The sequence below is a fragment of the Grampus griseus genome (assembly GCF_964374135.1).
Source record: "Grampus griseus genome assembly, chromosome: 16".
NCBI classification, from domain to species: domain Eukaryota; kingdom Metazoa; phylum Chordata; class Mammalia; order Artiodactyla; family Delphinidae; genus Grampus; species Grampus griseus.
In genome coordinates, this window is record NC_139010.1 from 47,888,620 (window position 1) to 47,907,778 (window position 19,159).

At 36.7% G+C, this 19,159-nt stretch overlaps 1 protein-coding gene across 4 annotated transcripts in view; it reads right to left on the minus strand.

The window, feature by feature from the left end:
* Positions 1-7,340: 7,340 nt before the first annotated feature.
* ASAH2 (N-acylsphingosine amidohydrolase 2) overlaps positions 7,341-19,159 on the minus strand; it is a gene marked incomplete at its 5' end in the record, with an annotated part of 79,123 nt that continues 67,304 nt past the window's right edge. For all 4 annotated transcript variants that reach the window (XM_082673894.1, XM_082673895.1, XM_082673896.1 and 1 more), the window contains 3 exons: positions 7,341-7,552; positions 9,518-9,606; positions 12,321-12,380. In XM_082673894.1, the coding sequence (XP_082530020.1) occupies positions 7,360-7,552; positions 9,518-9,606; positions 12,321-12,380 (342 nt within the window). In that variant the 3' untranslated portion in view covers positions 7,341-7,359. The remainder of the gene's footprint in view (positions 7,553-9,517; positions 9,607-12,320; positions 12,381-19,159) is intronic.

A 19,159-nucleotide genomic window follows, 5' to 3' on the forward strand; every position in this document is an offset into this window, starting at 1 on the left:
GCACAGGGAGGATGATCCCTATGGGAGAAGATTATCGGACTTTACTGTGTGGGTTTCACAGTCCCCACCAGAAGGAAACATATTTCCCACAGGACCCCAATAAATTTTATGCTAAAACTGGGCATTGAGATGCTATTTGGTTAATCCAAAGAAAATAAAATGCCCTCCAAAAATGGGAAGCTTTCTCTTCAATAGTCTTGAAAGCATTCTCTTATCATAAAAACATGTCTTGAAATAGAAATATTCATTTTTCATTAAAAAAATATTTTTAATGAATAAAAATATTCATTTTTAATTTCATGTTTAAATATTCATTTATTTAAACATGAAGTGAATCACCCATAGAGAGAAAAAACTCAGTTACTACTTTTTGCAATAACCGTCTACAACGTGAATACAACCATATTCTACCTTAATCTAAAATTGACACAAATTCTTGAAGTATATCATGATTCCTTTCTAGCTTTGCCTCCATGTAAACAGAAATATGGACGCTACACTGACCTGTCCCCTATTCGCTGCTGAGCTTATAATACTTGCATAATAAATTTGAGAGGAAAAAACCAACTCAGTTCAATAGGAACTGAGAATAAACATGCATAACTATATGTGTCCTCATTCTGTCATCTTATAAATATATATAGTAGATATTCAGTCTTACCCACAACCCATAAAAGATCAATTCCCAAATTATAGAATGTAATTGAATGAATGAATAGAATGTAATTTATAGAATTCTCCATAAATTTTTAGTTAGAGCTACATCATAGCTGATTCATTTGGCTTTTTATTATATGTAAGTTAGTTTCAGAATTTACTATTCTTTGACAGTGATAGATGACACTCATAGGCAATCAATGATAGATGAGACCAGTTGCCAAAAAGTGACCATATTATCCAGGAGAATAAAGGACATAGTCCTCTAAACTGGGAGGCTCCCAGGAGTCTATTTTGGCTAGGTGCCTAAGGGGTGGAAATTAATCCATTGGCCAGTGTATTTGTTTCCTAGGACTGCCAGAACTAAAGAGCACACAATGGGTGGCTTAAACAACAGATATTTATTGCCTCATGGTTCTAGGGGCTACAAGTCCAAGACTGAATAGTCACCAGGGTTGGTTTGTTCCCAGGGCTGTGAGAGAAAATCTGTTCCGTACCTCTTTCCTTGATTCTGATGGTTTACTGGCAATCTTTGGCATTCCTTGGCTTATGGACACAGCACTCTGGTCTCCACCTTCGTGTTCACATTGTAGTCTCCTGTGTACGTCTCTTTACAAGGCATTCTTTTTAGAAAGGTACCAGCCATTTTGGATTAGGGACATACTCTACTCCAGTAGAGTACTCTCAGTTAGAGTCCTACTCCTCTTAACTGATTACATCTGCAATGATCCTATTTCCAAATTCTGAGGTACTAGGGTTGAGGACTCAGCATACCTTTTTGGGGAACACAATTCAATCCATAACAGCCAGAGAGTCAAAAAATAGAAATAGGTCACCATACCATTTTCTCCAGGTGAGCTAGTAAAAATCTGCTTTCTGATTTCATACAAATATGTTGATATTTGTTCTAGCCACAGCAGAAGAAAAGGCCTAAATTATAGCCCTCATGGGGGTCATAATCAGTATAGCAGTTAGAATATAGCATGTTTCATCTGTTCTAACAATGAAATGTAACAGTGAAAGATGAGGTGAAAGTTTATTTTCTCTTCAGTTAACCATCTGAGAGTAAGCTGTCAAGGGATGATTTGACTATCAGGTACTATCACAGACCCAGGCAAGTAGTGGGGTGGTACATTGCCTGTTCTCCTCTAACTAGTGTTGAGCCAATACCCCAAGCTTCTAGTTTGCTTATTATCTTGAAACACAGCCAGAAAACAACAACAACAACAACAACAAAATACAGACAGGAAATGATGCATGCCAAGGTACTTTGAAATTTATGTGGGTGGGTCAATTGTTTAGTATTGGATTGGCTAAAAAGTTCGTTTGGGCTTTTCCATACCATCTTACGGAAAAACCTGAATGAACTTTGTGGCTAACCCAATACTTGTAAGTACTTATAGAACTCTGGAATCCATCCAAAGGAAGAGAGTAGTCTTCATTGGCTGTATTTGACAACTCAGCAGGTATAAAAAAGCAAAAGGAACTCAAGATTTGAAAACATGAAATGTACAGAAGCAAAGAAGTATCTTAAATTCAATTCCGAGAGACAGGTTTACAGCCCATGAAGACAGAAGGGTGAAACCCAATATCACTGGAGACTGAGAACCAAAATCAGTTTCCTTGGTTATAAAATATGTCTTTTACCAGTATAGCAAAGGGAAAATACATTCAAGCACATTTGTGTCATAAGTGAAGAGTCTCAAGGAGGAAAAATGCTAATACAAACATAAAACCAAATTGCTATTTATGAAAGCAAAGTTCAGTGCTACATCTCTGACCACTCCTCCCTTGCACTTCAACTACAGCCTTGATAAACTACTTGATATTCCCTCTACCTGGAATAGTCTACTTCTCTTACACACATGCAAGTACACACACACACACACACACACACACACACACACACACACACACCATTACCTTTCTCCTCGCTAATATCCTTCAGGTCTTAACTTAGATGTTACTTCTTCCAGGAAACCTACTGCAATATCCCCGAGACCATCTACGGTGCCATCTCTAACACCCTAGACTACTGTAGTAGCGTGGGCCACTCCGCACAGAATTGCTTTTTCCATTAAACTCCAAGTTCTTTGATGATAAGAACTTATGGTGCCTTCATCATTATTATATCTTTAGGGCTTAGTATAATGCCTGCCAAAAACTCTGTAAGTGCTCAATATAAATTTGCTGAAATGAATGCCTACATTTTGCAATACAGAAAGCAAGTCCTGTCATCCAAACATCCCTTATGTTTGGGTGATTACTTACAGAGGTCATTTATATCACTTTCCAACCTGATTTACATGTAATCTACCACCATTTGTTCCATCTCTTAAAAAGAAAGAATGGCTCATTTGTCTACACCTCTCATTAGAAAATAAGCTCCCAAGTGTAATTATTAATTTTTTAAACATTCTATTGAATACTGACAATTTACATAATACTCACTGAAAAATAGAGGTGGATCATTCAGTACTTTTTGAAGTCATAGCATCCTTAAAACCAGAGTAGACAGAGTACAGCAAATAAAACACAGACACTTTGACATGAAAAAAAAAATCTTCGCCAAAAGAATTCTCCCACCCACCAAACCCCCTTTTATACATTCTCCACCAATTTCAGTTTTCTCCACGTGCTTTGGCTCCAATGAGCCACTCAGAACCACAGAGATTGGATCTGTTTTTATCTTAACAGATGAGATCAGCCTCTATGTGCTGTTCTTTTATGCTCAAGTGAATAACTATAGTATTTATGATGTGGAGATCTGGTCTTAGTTTTACAGGCAAACTGCAGAAATGGAACTTTATCAGTTGGAAGAGATGGCAGGCAGTGAGAAAACAGGTTTCTGTGGGTTATATGGGGCCAATAGCACTGGTGGCAGAGGGTGGGGTGCCGAAGGATCAGCAGTAGGTAAGACAATGGTTGCCTTGGCATAGCGGCAAGTAAATAATAGGGAATCACAGGCCGGTTGAGAAAAGCTTCAATGGGAGGCATGGAGGGGATAGAAAATAATTCAAAACCTCTTCTGAGTCATAAGAAATACTTTAAAAAATATTGTCATAGGTTCTAATATAATTGGTCTTTCTGGGATCAACTACTTTCAGAAGCACCTGCTCTTTTAGGCCTTTGAACTTTTATCCTAAAGAGTATGGTATCATTAGGAAAAATGATCACCACCCATTGAAATCCTAAGCAGTTAATTCTCCAGCAGTTAACCTGCACAGAAACAGCCTCTAGAGTACTGATTCATCAAAATATGTTCCAGGTTCATTCTAATAATACAATATAGCACGTTTAAGTCTTACCTAAATGGATGCAAATATTATTATTAATATCAGTATTATTTTCAAACTTGAAAGGTTTTTTAAACTAAAAGTTGATTTTTCCCCAAAATGCTAAAGCTTTTACACACATACAAAAGCATGACTCAGTTTTTGGAAATTTATTTTGCAGACTGAGAGCTCCTAGTTAACTTGGATAATTTTAAATGCAATTAATACTTTCAGGCAATCGATGTCAGACTGTCATATCTCATTCTTTCAGATATTAGACTGGGTATTTCAAAATACCCCAAAATAACTTTCAGAACAGCTTTCTCCAAGTTGTCTGGAGCCTATTTACCCCCAAATTAGAGTACCCAACATAGGCGATATACAAGATGTGACTTTAAGATTACTGATTTTTCAATGCCTCTGCAAAATTTATACATTGAATTGAATATTTTCTCCTTTAAAACAGTCACCTTGGGCTTCCCTGGTGGCGCAGTGGTTGAGAGTCTGCCTGCCGATGCAGGGGACGCGGGTTCGTGCCCCGGTCCGGGAAGATCCCACATGCCGCCGAGCGGCTGGGCCTGTGAGCCATGGCCGCTGAGCCTGCACGTCGTACCGCAAAAAAAAAAAAAAAAAAAAAAGTCACCTTTTGACACATACATTTATCCTAAATATCATCTCACTAATTGTCAGAGCCGCACTAGTGCATTGCTGGGTAGGAGAGTAAGCCTTAATAAATATTCTATGATTGAACAGGTCCATGAGTGAGTGAGTGAGTGAGTGAATAAGAAATGACAGATAAATCAATTCAGAGCCTCTCCTCTGAGGACTCCGTTTAAAGCCAGTATCACTTTCTTTTTTTTTCCATAAAAATTTTTAAATTCAACTAAATAAAAATTTTAAATTGCTGCATGGAAAAACTGTAAACAAAGTCAGAAGGCAAACAACAACAAAAATTTTGCAACACATACAACAGACAATAGGCTAATTTCCTTAAAGTTTAAAAAGTTTCTATAAATAAGAAAATGACTATCCACCCAATAGAAATATGGACAAAAGCCATACAGGGAAAATTTTAAAAATACAGATATTTCATTTTTCAGTTCTAGAATTCCACTTAATTTTTTTTAATATCTTTATTGGAGTATAATTGCTTTACAATGTTGTGTTAGTTTCTGCTTTATAACAAAGTGAATCAGTGTATATATGTATACATTTATCCCCATATCCCCTCCCTCTTGTGTCTCCCTCCCACACTCCCTATCCCACCCCTCTTTGGTCACAAAGTGCTTTGGTCACAAAGCACTGAGGTGATCTCCCTGTGAGATGTACCTGCTTCCCACCAGCTATCTATTTTACATTTGGTAGTGTATGTATATCCATGCCACTCTCTCACTTCATCCCAGCTTACCCTTCCCCATCCCTGTGTCCTCAAGTCCATTCTCTACGTCTGTGTCTTTATTCCTGTCCTGCCCCTAGGTTTGTCAGAACCATTTTTTTTTCTTTTTTAGATTCCATATATATGTGTTAGCATACAGTATTTATTTTTCTCTTTCTGACTTACTTCACTCTGTATGACAGACTCTACGTCCATCCAGCTCACTACAAATAACTTAATTTCATTTTTTTAATGGCTGAGTAATATTCCATTGTATATATGTGCCACATCTTCTTTATCCATTGTATATATGTGCCACATCTTCTTTATCCATTCATCTGTCTATGGACACTTAGGTTGCTTCCATGTCCTGGCTATTGTAAATAGTGCTGCAATGAATATTGTGGTACATGACTCTTTTTGAATTATGGTTTTCTCTGGGTATATGCCCAGTAGTGGGATTGCTGGGTCATGTGGTAGTTCTATTTTTAGTTTTTTAAGGAACCTCCATACTCTTCCTCATAGTGGCTGTATCAATTTACATTCCCACCAACAGTGCAAGAGGGTTCCCTCTTCTCCACAGCCTCTCCAGCATTTATTGTTTGTAGATTTTTTGATGATGGTCATTCTGACCAGTGTGAGGTGATACCTCATTGTAGTTTTGATTTGCACTTCTCTAATGATTAGTGATGTTGAGCATCCTTTCATGTGTTTGTTGGCAATCTGTATATCTTCTTTGGAGAAATGTCTATTTAGGTCTTCTGCCCATTTTTGGTTTGGGTTACTTGTTTTTTTGATTTTGAGCTGCATAAGCTTCTTGTATATTTTGGGGATTAATCCTTTGTCAGTTGCTTTATTTGCAAATATTTTCTCCCATTCTGAGGGTTGTCTTTTTGTCTTGTTTATGGTTTCCTTTGCTGTGCAAAAGCTTTTAAGTCTCATTAGGTCCCATTTGTTTATTTTTGTTTTTATTTCCATTTCTGTAGGAGGTGGGTTAAAAAGGATCTTGCTGTGATTTATGTCATAGACTGTTCTGCCTATGTTTTCCTCTAAGAGTTTTATACTGTCTGGCCTTACATTTAGGTCTTTAATCCATTTTGAGTTTAGTTTTGTATATGGTGTTAGGGAGTGTTCTAATTTCATTCTTTTTTCATTTTAGTATCTACACTAAGAGCAAAACTTTGTGGGTTTGGGGTGAATTTGATTAGCGAAACAATCAAAAATCACTTAGAACAAGTCTTGGGAATACGGGACACAATTCAGTGGGATAAGGGCACCTAGGGAAACACAAGGCATGACCAAAATATTACAAGTCTGACTTTCTCATAATTGGGCTCTGAAGGCAATTCCAGAAATGATTTGAACATCAACAAAACTCTGGATCAGCCATATCAACTCCAGGGTGGCTGCTTTGAAAAGCTACACTCAGTATAGAAAAGCTGGCATGCTAATTTTCTCTAACTGGGCTTATACATTTATGGTCAATGTTTATATAATATTTTTAAAATGTGACTGAGGGACAAGGTCCTAGCCTTATGCTAATCTTAAATCCATAAAACTTCATTTTCCCATCTGTAAAATGAAGGATCCAACTAGATGACCTCTTTAAACTTTTTAAGTGCTATCATTCCATAATTCTATAAATAAATAGTTTAAACACTGTTCACACATCTTTAACCACTCTCACTAACATTTCAGAGGTTTCATATTGAGGGGAACTGTTTCTTTAAACAACCACAGGGCCCCAAGGGAAATCATGCTTTAGGCAGCAGACCATGATGTAAAATCTACTAGAGCAAAGGTAAATGGGACACATACACACGTCTCTCTCTCTCTCTCTCTCTCACACACACACACACACACAGACAGACAGACAGACAGACAGACACACACACACACACACACACCTGTCCCATTAGCAGTAAACTATCTGTTCCCAAACAAGGACAATTATTGAAGTCATCATAATAGGTTACATTCACATGAAATTGATTATTTAAATCATACAGAGTACAGCTGCTCTTTATCAACTTTTTTATCTTTGTCAACTTTTCACCAAGTAGTTACAACGTCAAAAGTGGAGGGAGTGCTTTCAAACGGAAGTATGACAGCGGGCTTGAGAATGTTCTTTTTCCGATTGTGTCCAAAGTATCTTATTCTGTAGGTTCCAGGTTGGGCAGTATCTGGAATATGCCATTGTATCGTTGCATTGCTATGACCCCGTAATCCCTTGTGCCAATAGAAACTGTTGGCAGGAAACAAACAAACAAACCCAATTTTACTCTTAAAAATGTGCGATTAGAAAAGTGTATGATTATTCATTAAATGAATAGGAAGGGAGTACCTACCATAAGCAAGGCACTATGCTAGATATTGAGAGTATAGCAATGAACAAAACAGTAAATACTTCCTAGAAGCAGACCTTTAAGAAACAGCCATTTGTAGAAATATCTTCACTTGTTCTACCTAGCTACTTAAATTCTATCCATCCCAGGTAGCCTCACCTGATATTCAGAACACAGGATGTCCCCTGCTTTAAAACTGCTATAGCATCCTTTTCGCCCTTGCCATCCTCTGCTTCAACTTGACACTTCTTTTTGCATCTAGATTCATTTGTTCAAAATATATATTTCATTAGCTCATGTGCCAGACTCTATGCTGGAGGTACTGAGAATACCATAGTGAGTGGGACAGACGTGGTCCAAAGTTTCATGGAGTTTATGTTCTACTAGGGCAGAGATAGGAAGAAAGCAATAAACAAGTAAACCAACAAATAATTTTAAAATTTATAAGTGAAATGAAGAAGTAAGACAGAGGGAGCCCTAAGGAGATGTCATTTAAACTGAACCCACACACGTCTAGAGGAAGAATATTCTAGGAATAAGGAAGAGAGAATGCAAAGTGTCTGAAGCAGGAGCAGACTTGGTACATCCAAGGAACAGGACACAAGTGAGTAGGATCAGGGCAGAGTGAACTGTAGAAGAGTGGCTGAGATGATAGAAACAGATGGAGTCAGATCACATTGGTCCTTGTAGACCATGGCAGGAAGTTCAGCTACTCTTCTAGATACAGCAAGGTACCATGGGCTAACTAACTGATACTCTCAGTTATGTGGAGGGCAAATCCCCTGGGCAGAGAGGGTGTGCTCAGCATCCTATGTTTCCTCAGTGACAGGTCCAGTGCTTTCAGTAAATAGCTGGTGATACTGCTGCTGTTGAACAAGGCTGAAGACTACACATATCCTCCATGTTGAATGGTATTCTGATTGTGGGCTCTTGAAAACAAATCATCCTTTTTTGTCATCTGTATAACTTTATTTTAGCAATAAATATGTATGTATTACTTGTTTAAAGATTACCTATACCCTAGAGTCCTAAAGATCAGAAGAAACATTATGCCCATATTTTTGAATGGCTATCAAATAGGCCACAACAAGGCCAAATCTCTATTTTCAGTTAACCATGGGAACCAAACCAACATACAAATAATCACTTAGCTTGAAGTGATTTGAATTAGACACAAATTGCCAAAAATTTTGCCCATGTCCATGCTACTGTCCTGTGGTATGAAGTTTACAGAGTTAGGAACGGAAACATTTTCTTACTTCAAATATATTTTCAAATCTTCACATTATCTATTCAGCTCAGGTATTTGATAACAAAAAGCACAGAGAGATGTTTCTCTGAGGGAACTGCATAAGCACATTCCTTTCCTCCTTGGGTCAGTAAGAATTAAACACTCAAGCTTCTTGTGTTTTAGTAATTCAAATGAAGAATCACTGACCATATACAAACATGCAATACATGGTAGGTATGGACTCGTTATTTTCCCAGAAGGAATGTTGGGCTCTACAGAGCCATCTCAACACCTTCACCCAGCACCCCTTTCAAACACTTTGCAGGAAGGCTAACCAGTTCTTAGGGGTAATGTCTGTGACCATGGAAAAAGACAAAACTAACAGATGTTTATAAGAATTGAGGTCATAACCTCATTAGCATCTAATCTTACAGAAGCACACACCACATTGTTTTGTAGAAAAAGAGGATCAAAATGAAATCTAATAAATCAACTAAATATGGCCAGAAGGCTCCTTGGGAATTTGGTACCATTAATATCATGTACTGAGCCAGTCTTCCCATTTGTCTTCTCTGCATGACTAACCAACTCGTTTCAGGGCTTGAAAAACAAAATATTCAATAAACGTGCTCACCGAGTCTCCCAGGAGGCATCATTATGCATTATCTTCCATGTTGCTGATGTGGCCTCATATTTCTCCACAGTGAGGAAGGTCTGATGGGTCTGAAATGCAATTAATATAACTGATCAGACACTGCATAGTCACAGAAGAAACGTGTTTGTACATTGTACATACCCCATACTCCCCTTTGTTGACCATTGCTAACCTCCCAATATCTGATATGAACGTGTATTAGAATTTCATCCAAATCCTTAGGTGTTCCTCTTAACATTCTATGCAATGTCTTCAGAGTGTTAATTCATCCAGTCTATTAAAAAGCACGGCTTTTCTTCAGAAAGCTGAATGAAGCATAATTTTAGAGCTGAGAGCAAATTTTGGAAATTAGGGCAAAGAAGAGATGAAATAAAACAACATTTAGAAAAGGCAGCAAACAGTTTCATGACATGTTTACTGATCTGTATTCCAAGACCTTCTCTATTCACTTCAAGATTTAGGAGGGAAAATGGGAAAATTTCCTCATCTTTTCATCTCCAGGTAAATGAATTATTAGTAAATATACCTGCCTTAGTGAATGAATTGAAAAGGATGCATAAATCTTCCTACTCCTAGGGTGCTATAAGTGACCCTTATATTTTGTCATAATGGATTCCTAGAAACCCACATCATAAGCAGATTTTATTTTCCCAGTGGAAAATAAAAATTTCCACATCGATGGAAAATTATAGTAATTTGTTTTAGGCCAAGAATTCAGCTTCAAATAAAGCATATATTTAAATAACATAATAAATTAAAATATACAAAGGCCATAAATCTCCAATTTTCCTTAAAAATCTTTAGATTATGGCCCTTAAGGGCAGGACTTGTGTCTAATTTATCTTTATCCATCACAGCCCTGTAATTTACAGGTGTTCAAATAAATGCTGAACGGATCACCTACTTATAGCTGGGCCATGGGATTATTTAAAATTCTCCAATTACTCACCTAATGGATTATATTCAATAAAAAAAAGTTTTCATAACCACAGTGACTCTCAAAGAGAACTGTTCGTGGCCATTTAGGGCAGAGTGACACTGGGAAGGCCTTCAATGGAGTAGGAGATAGGGTGGAGTAGGACCCAGTGTATAGGTCTAGAGCGCAGATCAGAGGACAAGGCTAGGATGCTGAATGTGTGAACTATGTGACCATCCTCTCCCCGCCTCCCAACCTTAATCTTTTCCAGATACATAATTAGTTCATACAGGTTAATTAATCTCTCTAAGCCTCAGTTTATTCACCTGTAAAACAGGTATAATAAAACATAACTCATTGGGCAGTAGGGAGGATTAAATTAGATTCATGTGATGATGTATGTAAAACTTTAGCCTCGTACCTGCAAAGGGTAAGCATTCAATAAATAGTGGTGAGAAAGTGATGATTACTAATAATAAAGGGCACCAGAAATTGTTTTATGCCAAGTCCCAAAACATTCTTAGAAATTAATTCTATTCTCATTATAGCACTTTAAGCAGTTTAGTCTCCTGTTTCTCCATGGCAATAATGATGATAGTATTTCTCTACCCTAAGGATGTCAGATTACAGCTAATCCTGCAGTCTTGCTACAGCACTTTAATATCTTTAGAAAGTAATGTTGTAAACATGTAAATATTCTGGCATGACTTGACTGCCTAGAGAAGTTATTTCAAACATGTGCATGTTGACTACCCAAGCGGTAGAAAAAATTTCCCCAATATCATATTTGAAAATGTCATATTGTCACAATTTTTATCAAAGGAATAACCATATTTTAATAAAGAGAGATGGGAAGGCTTATTTGGAAGAAAGGTATTTTGGATTATAAGTGACAGTGGGCTCTGGGAAGAATGGCTCATAGATAAAGTGAATGCATTCTCCACCCTATTAAAAAATCTGACCTTGAAATCACTTTCATAAACCCACTTTCTTTTTCCTCTATATATTTCTTTGTTGTTTAAATTTTTACAACTAGAATGTGTCTGGTTATTGCTTGTGTAGTCATATGAACATTCCAAGGAAGTTACAGAGGAGTAAAATTACTTTACTTTATTCATAGATATATTATATATACTTTACCATATATACATATATAAATACATGGCAAAAACAAAAAACTATGAAATGATATGTAACAAACTGTCAACAGTGATTACCTCTAAAAATGTTTATGAAAAGAGGTATTTTCACATTCTATTTTAAGCACTTCTATACTGTCTGTTTTTACATGGGATCTGTATTTCTTGTGTCATTTTTCAAGATTAATAAATAAATACCGTATTAGTGCCAGTAGCAAAAACTAGGGAAATGGCCAATGCAAGAAAAAGTAAAGTGCATGGGCCAGGGCTCCAAGCCAGTAGAGCGTCCACCCAGGGATCCATGATCATTCCACAACAGTAGAGGCAGGACCAGAGTCAGGAGTGCAGGAGAAGAGGAGAGGAGACAAAGATACATGTCACACTGGCCTTAGGATTATTTTACCAAATTCAATAGAGTTTTAAAATTGGAATATGGAAATAGGAACTGTATTCAAATCTTCATCATCTCAAGAGACAAGGCCATTCTCTATGCATTGTGCTATATGTGATCGTAAGTAGAACCAGTTAAATGTTTCCTGTGGGCTTTTTTCCCAGACTCAACTCTACGTTAACTGTTCCCACTGAAAATTTTCTCACACCTACAAAATAAGATGAAAAGCAAGTTGGAACATTTTACCTTTATTTTGTTAAGCTCTGTAGGGATACTTAAGTAAATGAAAGACTAAAAAGTGGACTTAAATTTGTAAAAAGAATCAATTATGCTTACTTTGTTCTCTGCTGAATTCTTCGGGTTAGCACCTACAAATGTAACTTCAACAACTTCTCCCTGAAAATAAAAACTCATTTTATGACTTCTAATAAAAGTACTTTTTGCCATGCTCATATTTGGGCCATTATTTATGAAATGTTTCTAGGAGTTTGGGTACCTGTAGAGATTGTATTCTGTTTAATCAAGTGAAGTTGTCTTCTGAGAATATTAGAGAAAATACATTTGTAACAACGGACACAGGAATTTGGGGGCAACAAATTACTGCAGAATTTTGGGCCAATGGATTTGCTTTTGGTAGATTCAGATATAGGTGAAGATTTAGAGCTATAGTTCAAATTAGTGACAGCACATTAAAATGGCTTCTTCAGCCTTGGATAACTTCTTACATCTCCCTCCCATACACATCTAGGAAATGGACTGAATTAAATAAGGAAAGCCAAAACTTTCCATGGATGACTTATACTTTGTTGTTGTTATTCTTTTTTTTTTTATACAGCAGGCTCTTATTAGTCGTCCATTTTATATACATCAGTGTATACATGTCAATCCCAATCTCCCAATTCATCACACCACCCCCCACCCCCCACCCTGCCGCTTTCCCCCCTTGGTGTCCATACATTTGTTCTCTACATCTGTGTCTCAATTTCTGCCCTGAAAACCGGTTCATCTGTACCATTTTTCTAGATTCAACATATAGACGTTAATATGCAATATTTGTTTTTCTTTCTGACTTACTTCACTCTGTATGACAGTCTCTATATCCATCCATGTCTCTACAAATGACCCAATTTCGTCCCTTTTCATGGCTCAGTAATACTCCATTGTATGTATGTACCACATCTTCTTCATCCATTCATTTGTCGATGGGCATTTAGGTTTCTTCCATGACCTGGCTATTGTAAATATTGCTGCAATGAACACTGGAGTGCATGTGTCTTTTTGAATTATGGTTTTCTCTGGTATATTCCCAGTAGTGGGATTGCTGGATCATATGGTAATTCTATTTTTAGTTTTATAAGGAACCTCCATACTGTTCTCCATAGTGGCTGTATCAATTTGCACTCCCACCAAGAGTGCAAGAGGGTTCCCTTTTGTACACACCCTCTGCAGCATTTGTTGTTTGTACATTTTCTGATGATGCCCATTCTAACTGGTGTGAGGTGATATCTCATTGTAGTTTTGATTTGCATTTCTCTAATAATTAGTGATGTTGAGCAGCTTTTCATGTGCTTCCTGGCCATCTGTATGTCTTCTTTGGAGAAATGTCTATTTAGGTCTTCTGCCCATTTTTGGACTGGGTTGTGTTTTTTAATATTGAGCTGCATGAACTCTTTATATATTTTGCAGATTAATCCTTTGTCCGTTGATTCGTTGGGAAATATTTTCTCCCATTCTGAGGGTTGTCTTTTCGTCTTGTTTATGGTTTCCTTTGCTGTGCAAAAGCTTTGAAGTTTCATTAGGTCCCATTTGTTTATTTTCGTTTTTATTTCCATTACTCTAGGAGGTGGATCAAAAACGATCTTGCTGTGATTTATATCAGAGTGTTCTTCCTATGTTTTCCTTTAAGAGTTTTATAGTGTCCGGTCTTACATTTAGGTCTCGAATCCATTTTGAGTTTATTTTTGTGTATGGTGTTACGGAGTGTTCTAATTGCATTCTTTTACATGTAGCTGTCCAGTTGTCTCAGCACCACTTATTGAAGAGACTGTCTTTTCTCCATTGTATATCCTTACCTCCTTTGTCATAGATTAGTTGACCATAGGTGTGTGGGTTTATCTCTGGGCTTTCTATCCTGTTCCACTGATCTGTATTTCTGTTTTTGTGCCAGCACCATATTGTCTTGATTACGGTAGCTTTGTAGTAGAGTCTGAAGTCAGGGAGTCTGATTCCTCCAGCTCCATTTTTTCCCCTCAAGACTGCTTTGGCTATTCGGGGTCTTTGTGCTCCATACAAATTTTAAGACATTTTGTTCTAGTTCTGTAAAAAATGCTATTGGTAATTTGATAGGGATTGCATTGAATCTGTAGATTGCTTTGGGTAGTATAGTCATTTTCACAATACTGAGTCTTCCAATCCAAGAACATGGTATATCTCTCCATCTGTTGGTATCACCTTTAATTTCTTTCATCAGTGTCTTATAGTTTTCTGCATACAGGTCTTTTGTCTCCCTAGGTAGGTTTATTCCTAGGTATTTTATTCTTTTTGTTGCAGTGGTAAATGGGAGTGTTTCCTTAATTTCTCTTTCAGATTTTTCATCATTAGTGTATAGGAATACAAGAGATTTCTGTGCATTAATTTTGTATCCTGCAACTTTAACAAATTCATTGATTAGCTCTAGTAGTTTTCTAGTGGCATCTTTAGGATTCTCTATGTATAGTATCATGTCATCTGCAAACAGTGACAGTTTTACTTCTTCTTTTCCAACTTGGATTCCTTTTATTTCTTTTACTTCTCTGACTGCTGTGGCTAGGACTTTCAAAACTACATTGAATAACAGTGGTGAGAGTGGACAGCCTTGTGTTGTTCCTGATCTTAGAGGAAATGCTTTCAGTTTTTCACCATTGAGAATGATGTTTGCTGTGGGCTTGTCATATATGGCCTTTATTACGTTGAGGTGGTTCTCTCTATGCCCACTTTCTGTAGAGTTTTTATCATAAATGGGTGTTGAATCTTCTCAAAAGCTCTTTCTGCATCTATTGAGATGATCATATGGTTTTTCTTCTTCAATTTGTTAATATGGTATATCACACTGATTGATTTGCATATATTGAAGAATCCTTGCATCCCTGGGATAAATCCCACTTGGTCATGGTGTATGATCCTTTTAATGTGTTGTTGGATTCTGTTTGCTAGTATTTTGTTGAGGATTTTTGCATCTATATTCATGAGTGATATCGGTCTGTAATTTTGTTTTTTTGTAGTATCTTTTTCTGGTTTTGATATCAGGGTGATGGTGGCCTCATAGAATGAGTTTGGGAGTGTTCCTTCCTCTGCAATATTTTGGAGGAGTTTGAGGAGGATGCATGTTAGCTCTTCTCTAAATGTTTGATAGAATTCACCTGTGAAGCCATCTGGTCCTGGACTTTTGTTTGCTGGAAGATTTTTATTCAGTTTCAATTTAATTGCTTGTGATTGGTCTGTTCATATTTTCTATTTCTTCCTGGTTCAGTCTTGGAAGGTTATACTTCTCTAAGAATTTGTCCATTTCTTCCAGGTTGTCCATTTTATTGGCATAGAGTTGCTTGTAGTAGTCTCTTAGGATGCCTTTTATTTCTGTGGTGTCTGTTGTAACTTCTTTTTCATTTCTAATTTTATTGACCTGAATCCTCTCCCTCTTTTTCTTGATGAGTCTGGCTAATGATTTATCAGTTTTGTTTATCTTCTCAAAGAACCAACTTTTAGTTTTATGGATCTTTGTTATTGTTTTCTTTGTTTCTAGTTCATTTATTTCTGCTCTGATCTTTATGATTTCTTTCCTTCTGCTAACTTTGAGTTTTGTTTGTTCTTATTTCTCTAGTTCCTTTAGGTGTAAGGTTAGATTGTTTATTTGCGATTTTTCTTGTTTCTTGCGGTAGGCTTGTATAGCTATAAACTTCCCTCTTAGAACTGATTTTGCTGCATCCCATAGGTTTTGGATCATCGTGTTTTCATTGTCATTTGCCTCTAGGTACTCTTTGATTTCCTCTTTGATTTCTTCAGTGATCTCTTGGTTATTTACTAACGTATTGTTTACCTTCCAGGTATTTCTGTTTTTTACGTTTTTTTCCTGTAATTGATTTCTAATCTCATAGCATTGTGGTCAGAAAAGATGCGTTATATGATTTCAATTTCCTTAAAATTACTGAGGCTTGATTTGTGACCCATGATGTGATCTATCCTGGAGAATGTTCTGTGTGCTCTTGAGAAGAAAGTGTAATCTGCTGTTTTTGGATGGAATGTCCTATAAGTATCAATTAAATCTATCTGGTCTATTGTGTCATTTAAAGCTTGTGTTTCCTTATTTATTTTCATTTTGGATGATCTTTCCATTTGGTGTAAGTGAGGTGTTAAAGTCCCCCACTATTATTGTATTACTGTTGATTTCCTCTTTTATAGCTGTTATCAGTTGCCTTATGTATTGAGGTGCTCCTATGTTGGGTGCATATATAGTCATAATTGCTATATCTTCTGCTTGGATTGATCCCTTGATCATTATGTAGTGTTCTTGTCTCTTGTAACATTCTTTATTTTAAAGTCTATTTTATCTGATATGAGTATTGCTACTCCAGCTTTCTTTTGATTTCCATTTGCATGGAATATCTTTTTCCATCCCCTCACTTTCAGTCTGAATGTGTCCCTAGGTCTGAAGTGGGTCTCTTGTAGACAGCATATATATGGGTCTTGTTTTTGTATCCATTTAGCAAGCCAGTGTCTTTTGGTTGGAGCATTTAATCCATTCACATTTAGGGTAGTTATCGATATGTATGTTCCTGTGACCATTTTCTTAAGTGTTTTGGGTTGGTTTTAGTAGGTCGTTTTCTTCTCTTGTGTTTCCCACTTAAAGAATTTCCTTTAGCTTTTGTTGTAGAGCTGGTTTGGTGGTGCTGAATTCTCTTAGCTTTTGCTTGTCTGTAAAGCTTTTGATTTCTCCAATGAATCTGAATGAGATCCTTGGCGGGTAGAGTAATCTTAGTTGTACGTTCTTCCCTTTCATCACTTTAAGTATACCATGCCACTCCCTTCTGGCTTGTAGAGTTTCTGCTGAGAAATCAGCTGTTAACCTTATGGGAGTTCCCTTGTATGTTATTTTTCATTTATCCCTTGCTGCTTTCAATAATTTTTCTTTGTCTTTAGTTTTTGCCAATTTGATTACTATGTGTCTCGGCGTGTTTCTCCTTGGGTTTATCCTGTATGGGACGCTCTGGGCTTCCTGGACTTGGGTGGCTATTTCCTTTCCCATTTTAGGGAAATTTTCGACTATAATTTCTTCAAATATTTTCTCAAGTCCTTTCCTCTCTCTCTTCTCCTTCTGCGACCCCTATAATGTGAATGTTGGTGAGTTGAATGTTGTCCCAGAGGTCTCTTAGGCTGTCTTCATTTCTTTTCATTCTTTTTTCTTTATTCTGTTCCGCAGCAGTGAATTCCACCATTCTGTCTTCCAGGTCACTTATACGTTCTTCTGCTTCAGTTATTCTGCTATTGATTCCTTCTAGTGTAGTTTTCATTTCAGTTATTGTATTGTTCATCTCTGTTTGTTTGTTCTTTAAATCTTCTAGATCTTTGTTAAACATTTCTTGCATCTTCTCGATGTTTACCTCCATTCTTTTTCAGAGGTCCTGTATCATCTTCACTATCATTATTCTGAATTCTTTTTCTGGAATGTTGCCTATCTCCAGTTCATTTAGTTGTTTTTCTGGGGTTTTATCTTGTTCCTTCATCTTGTACATAGCCCTCTGCCTTTTCATCTTGTATATCTTTCTGTGAATGTGGTTTATTCGGATGACTTATACTTGCACATACACTTACATATAAAAGATACAAGATGGATTGAAAAGGTGTGTATTTAACTTTTCTCCTGACATAACTTAAAAAACTGGACAAATATGTATTAAAGAATGGTTTTAAAGACAGTAGGCATGAAAACAGTGATCCTTGAGTGACAGAAAATGAAAAAGATGAGCCCTACAATTGCCTCAGTTTTATGCCTTCAGAGAGTTTACAGGCCACAGCATAAGGAGGCAGAATCAAGCAATGCTAGGCAGTCTATGTAAGTTAAGGAATAGATGTGGGAGTCCAAGACAACCAAGTGGTCTTGAGTTCATAGGGTAGAGTAACAGAGAAAAGAGAGGACCATAGAAAGGAGAGGTACACAGAGAGAGAACTCTGGAGATTTGCAGAAGGCTCCCTTCAACTCTGCATGCATGTAAGGAAAGTACCTGAACCTAGGAAAAGCATCATTTAAAAGAAATAGAGAGAAAATCCCAGGCTCATAGAGAACTGTGAAAAGTTCCTGTTCCCACCAGCCAGAATGGGAAAACTCATAATTCAAAATAATTCTACCTTAAGTGCATGGTGGAGAGATTTTCCCTAGAATAAAAGCAGCTCTGTCTAAAAACTTACAAAGACCCACCCAAATCAAACTCTTCCCAAATAATTCAATAACACCCCAAAACAAAGTTCAAAAATATTTACAGGAATAGGAGAACATCTAACACCTAACAAGATAAAAATTCACAATGTCTGACATCTAAATTATTAAGCATACAAAGGAAAGAAAAGCTCTTCTCATAATGAGAAAACTCTCAATCAAAACTGACCCATAAATGAATTAGATGATAGAATTAGTAGACAAGGACACTAAAACAGTTCTTATAACTATTCTGTGTGTTCAAAAATCTAGCAGAAAGAATGAACATGTTAAGTAGACATGTGGAAGATTTTTATTTAAAATGACCTAATCCAAACCCCTAGAGATGAAAACTACAGTATCTATAAAGAAAATACACTAGATGGAATTATCAAATTAAACACTGCAGAAGAAAAGATTACTGAATTTGAAGACACAGCAATAAAAACTATACAGAATTCAAAAGGGGAAAAGACTGAAAAAAAATGAACAGAGCAGCAGTGAGCTGTGGAACAACTTCAAGCTGCCTAATATATAGGTAATTGGAGTTCCCAAAGGATAGAAGAGCAGCAGAAGAAATTCAGAAAAAAATAATGAATAAATAATGGCCAAAATTCTCCAAATTTGCTGAAAACTCTAAGCCCACAAATCCAAGAAGCTCAATGAACCCCAAGCACAAGAAACATTAAAAAAAAATGACATCAAGGATCCTTAAAATCAAATTGCTGGA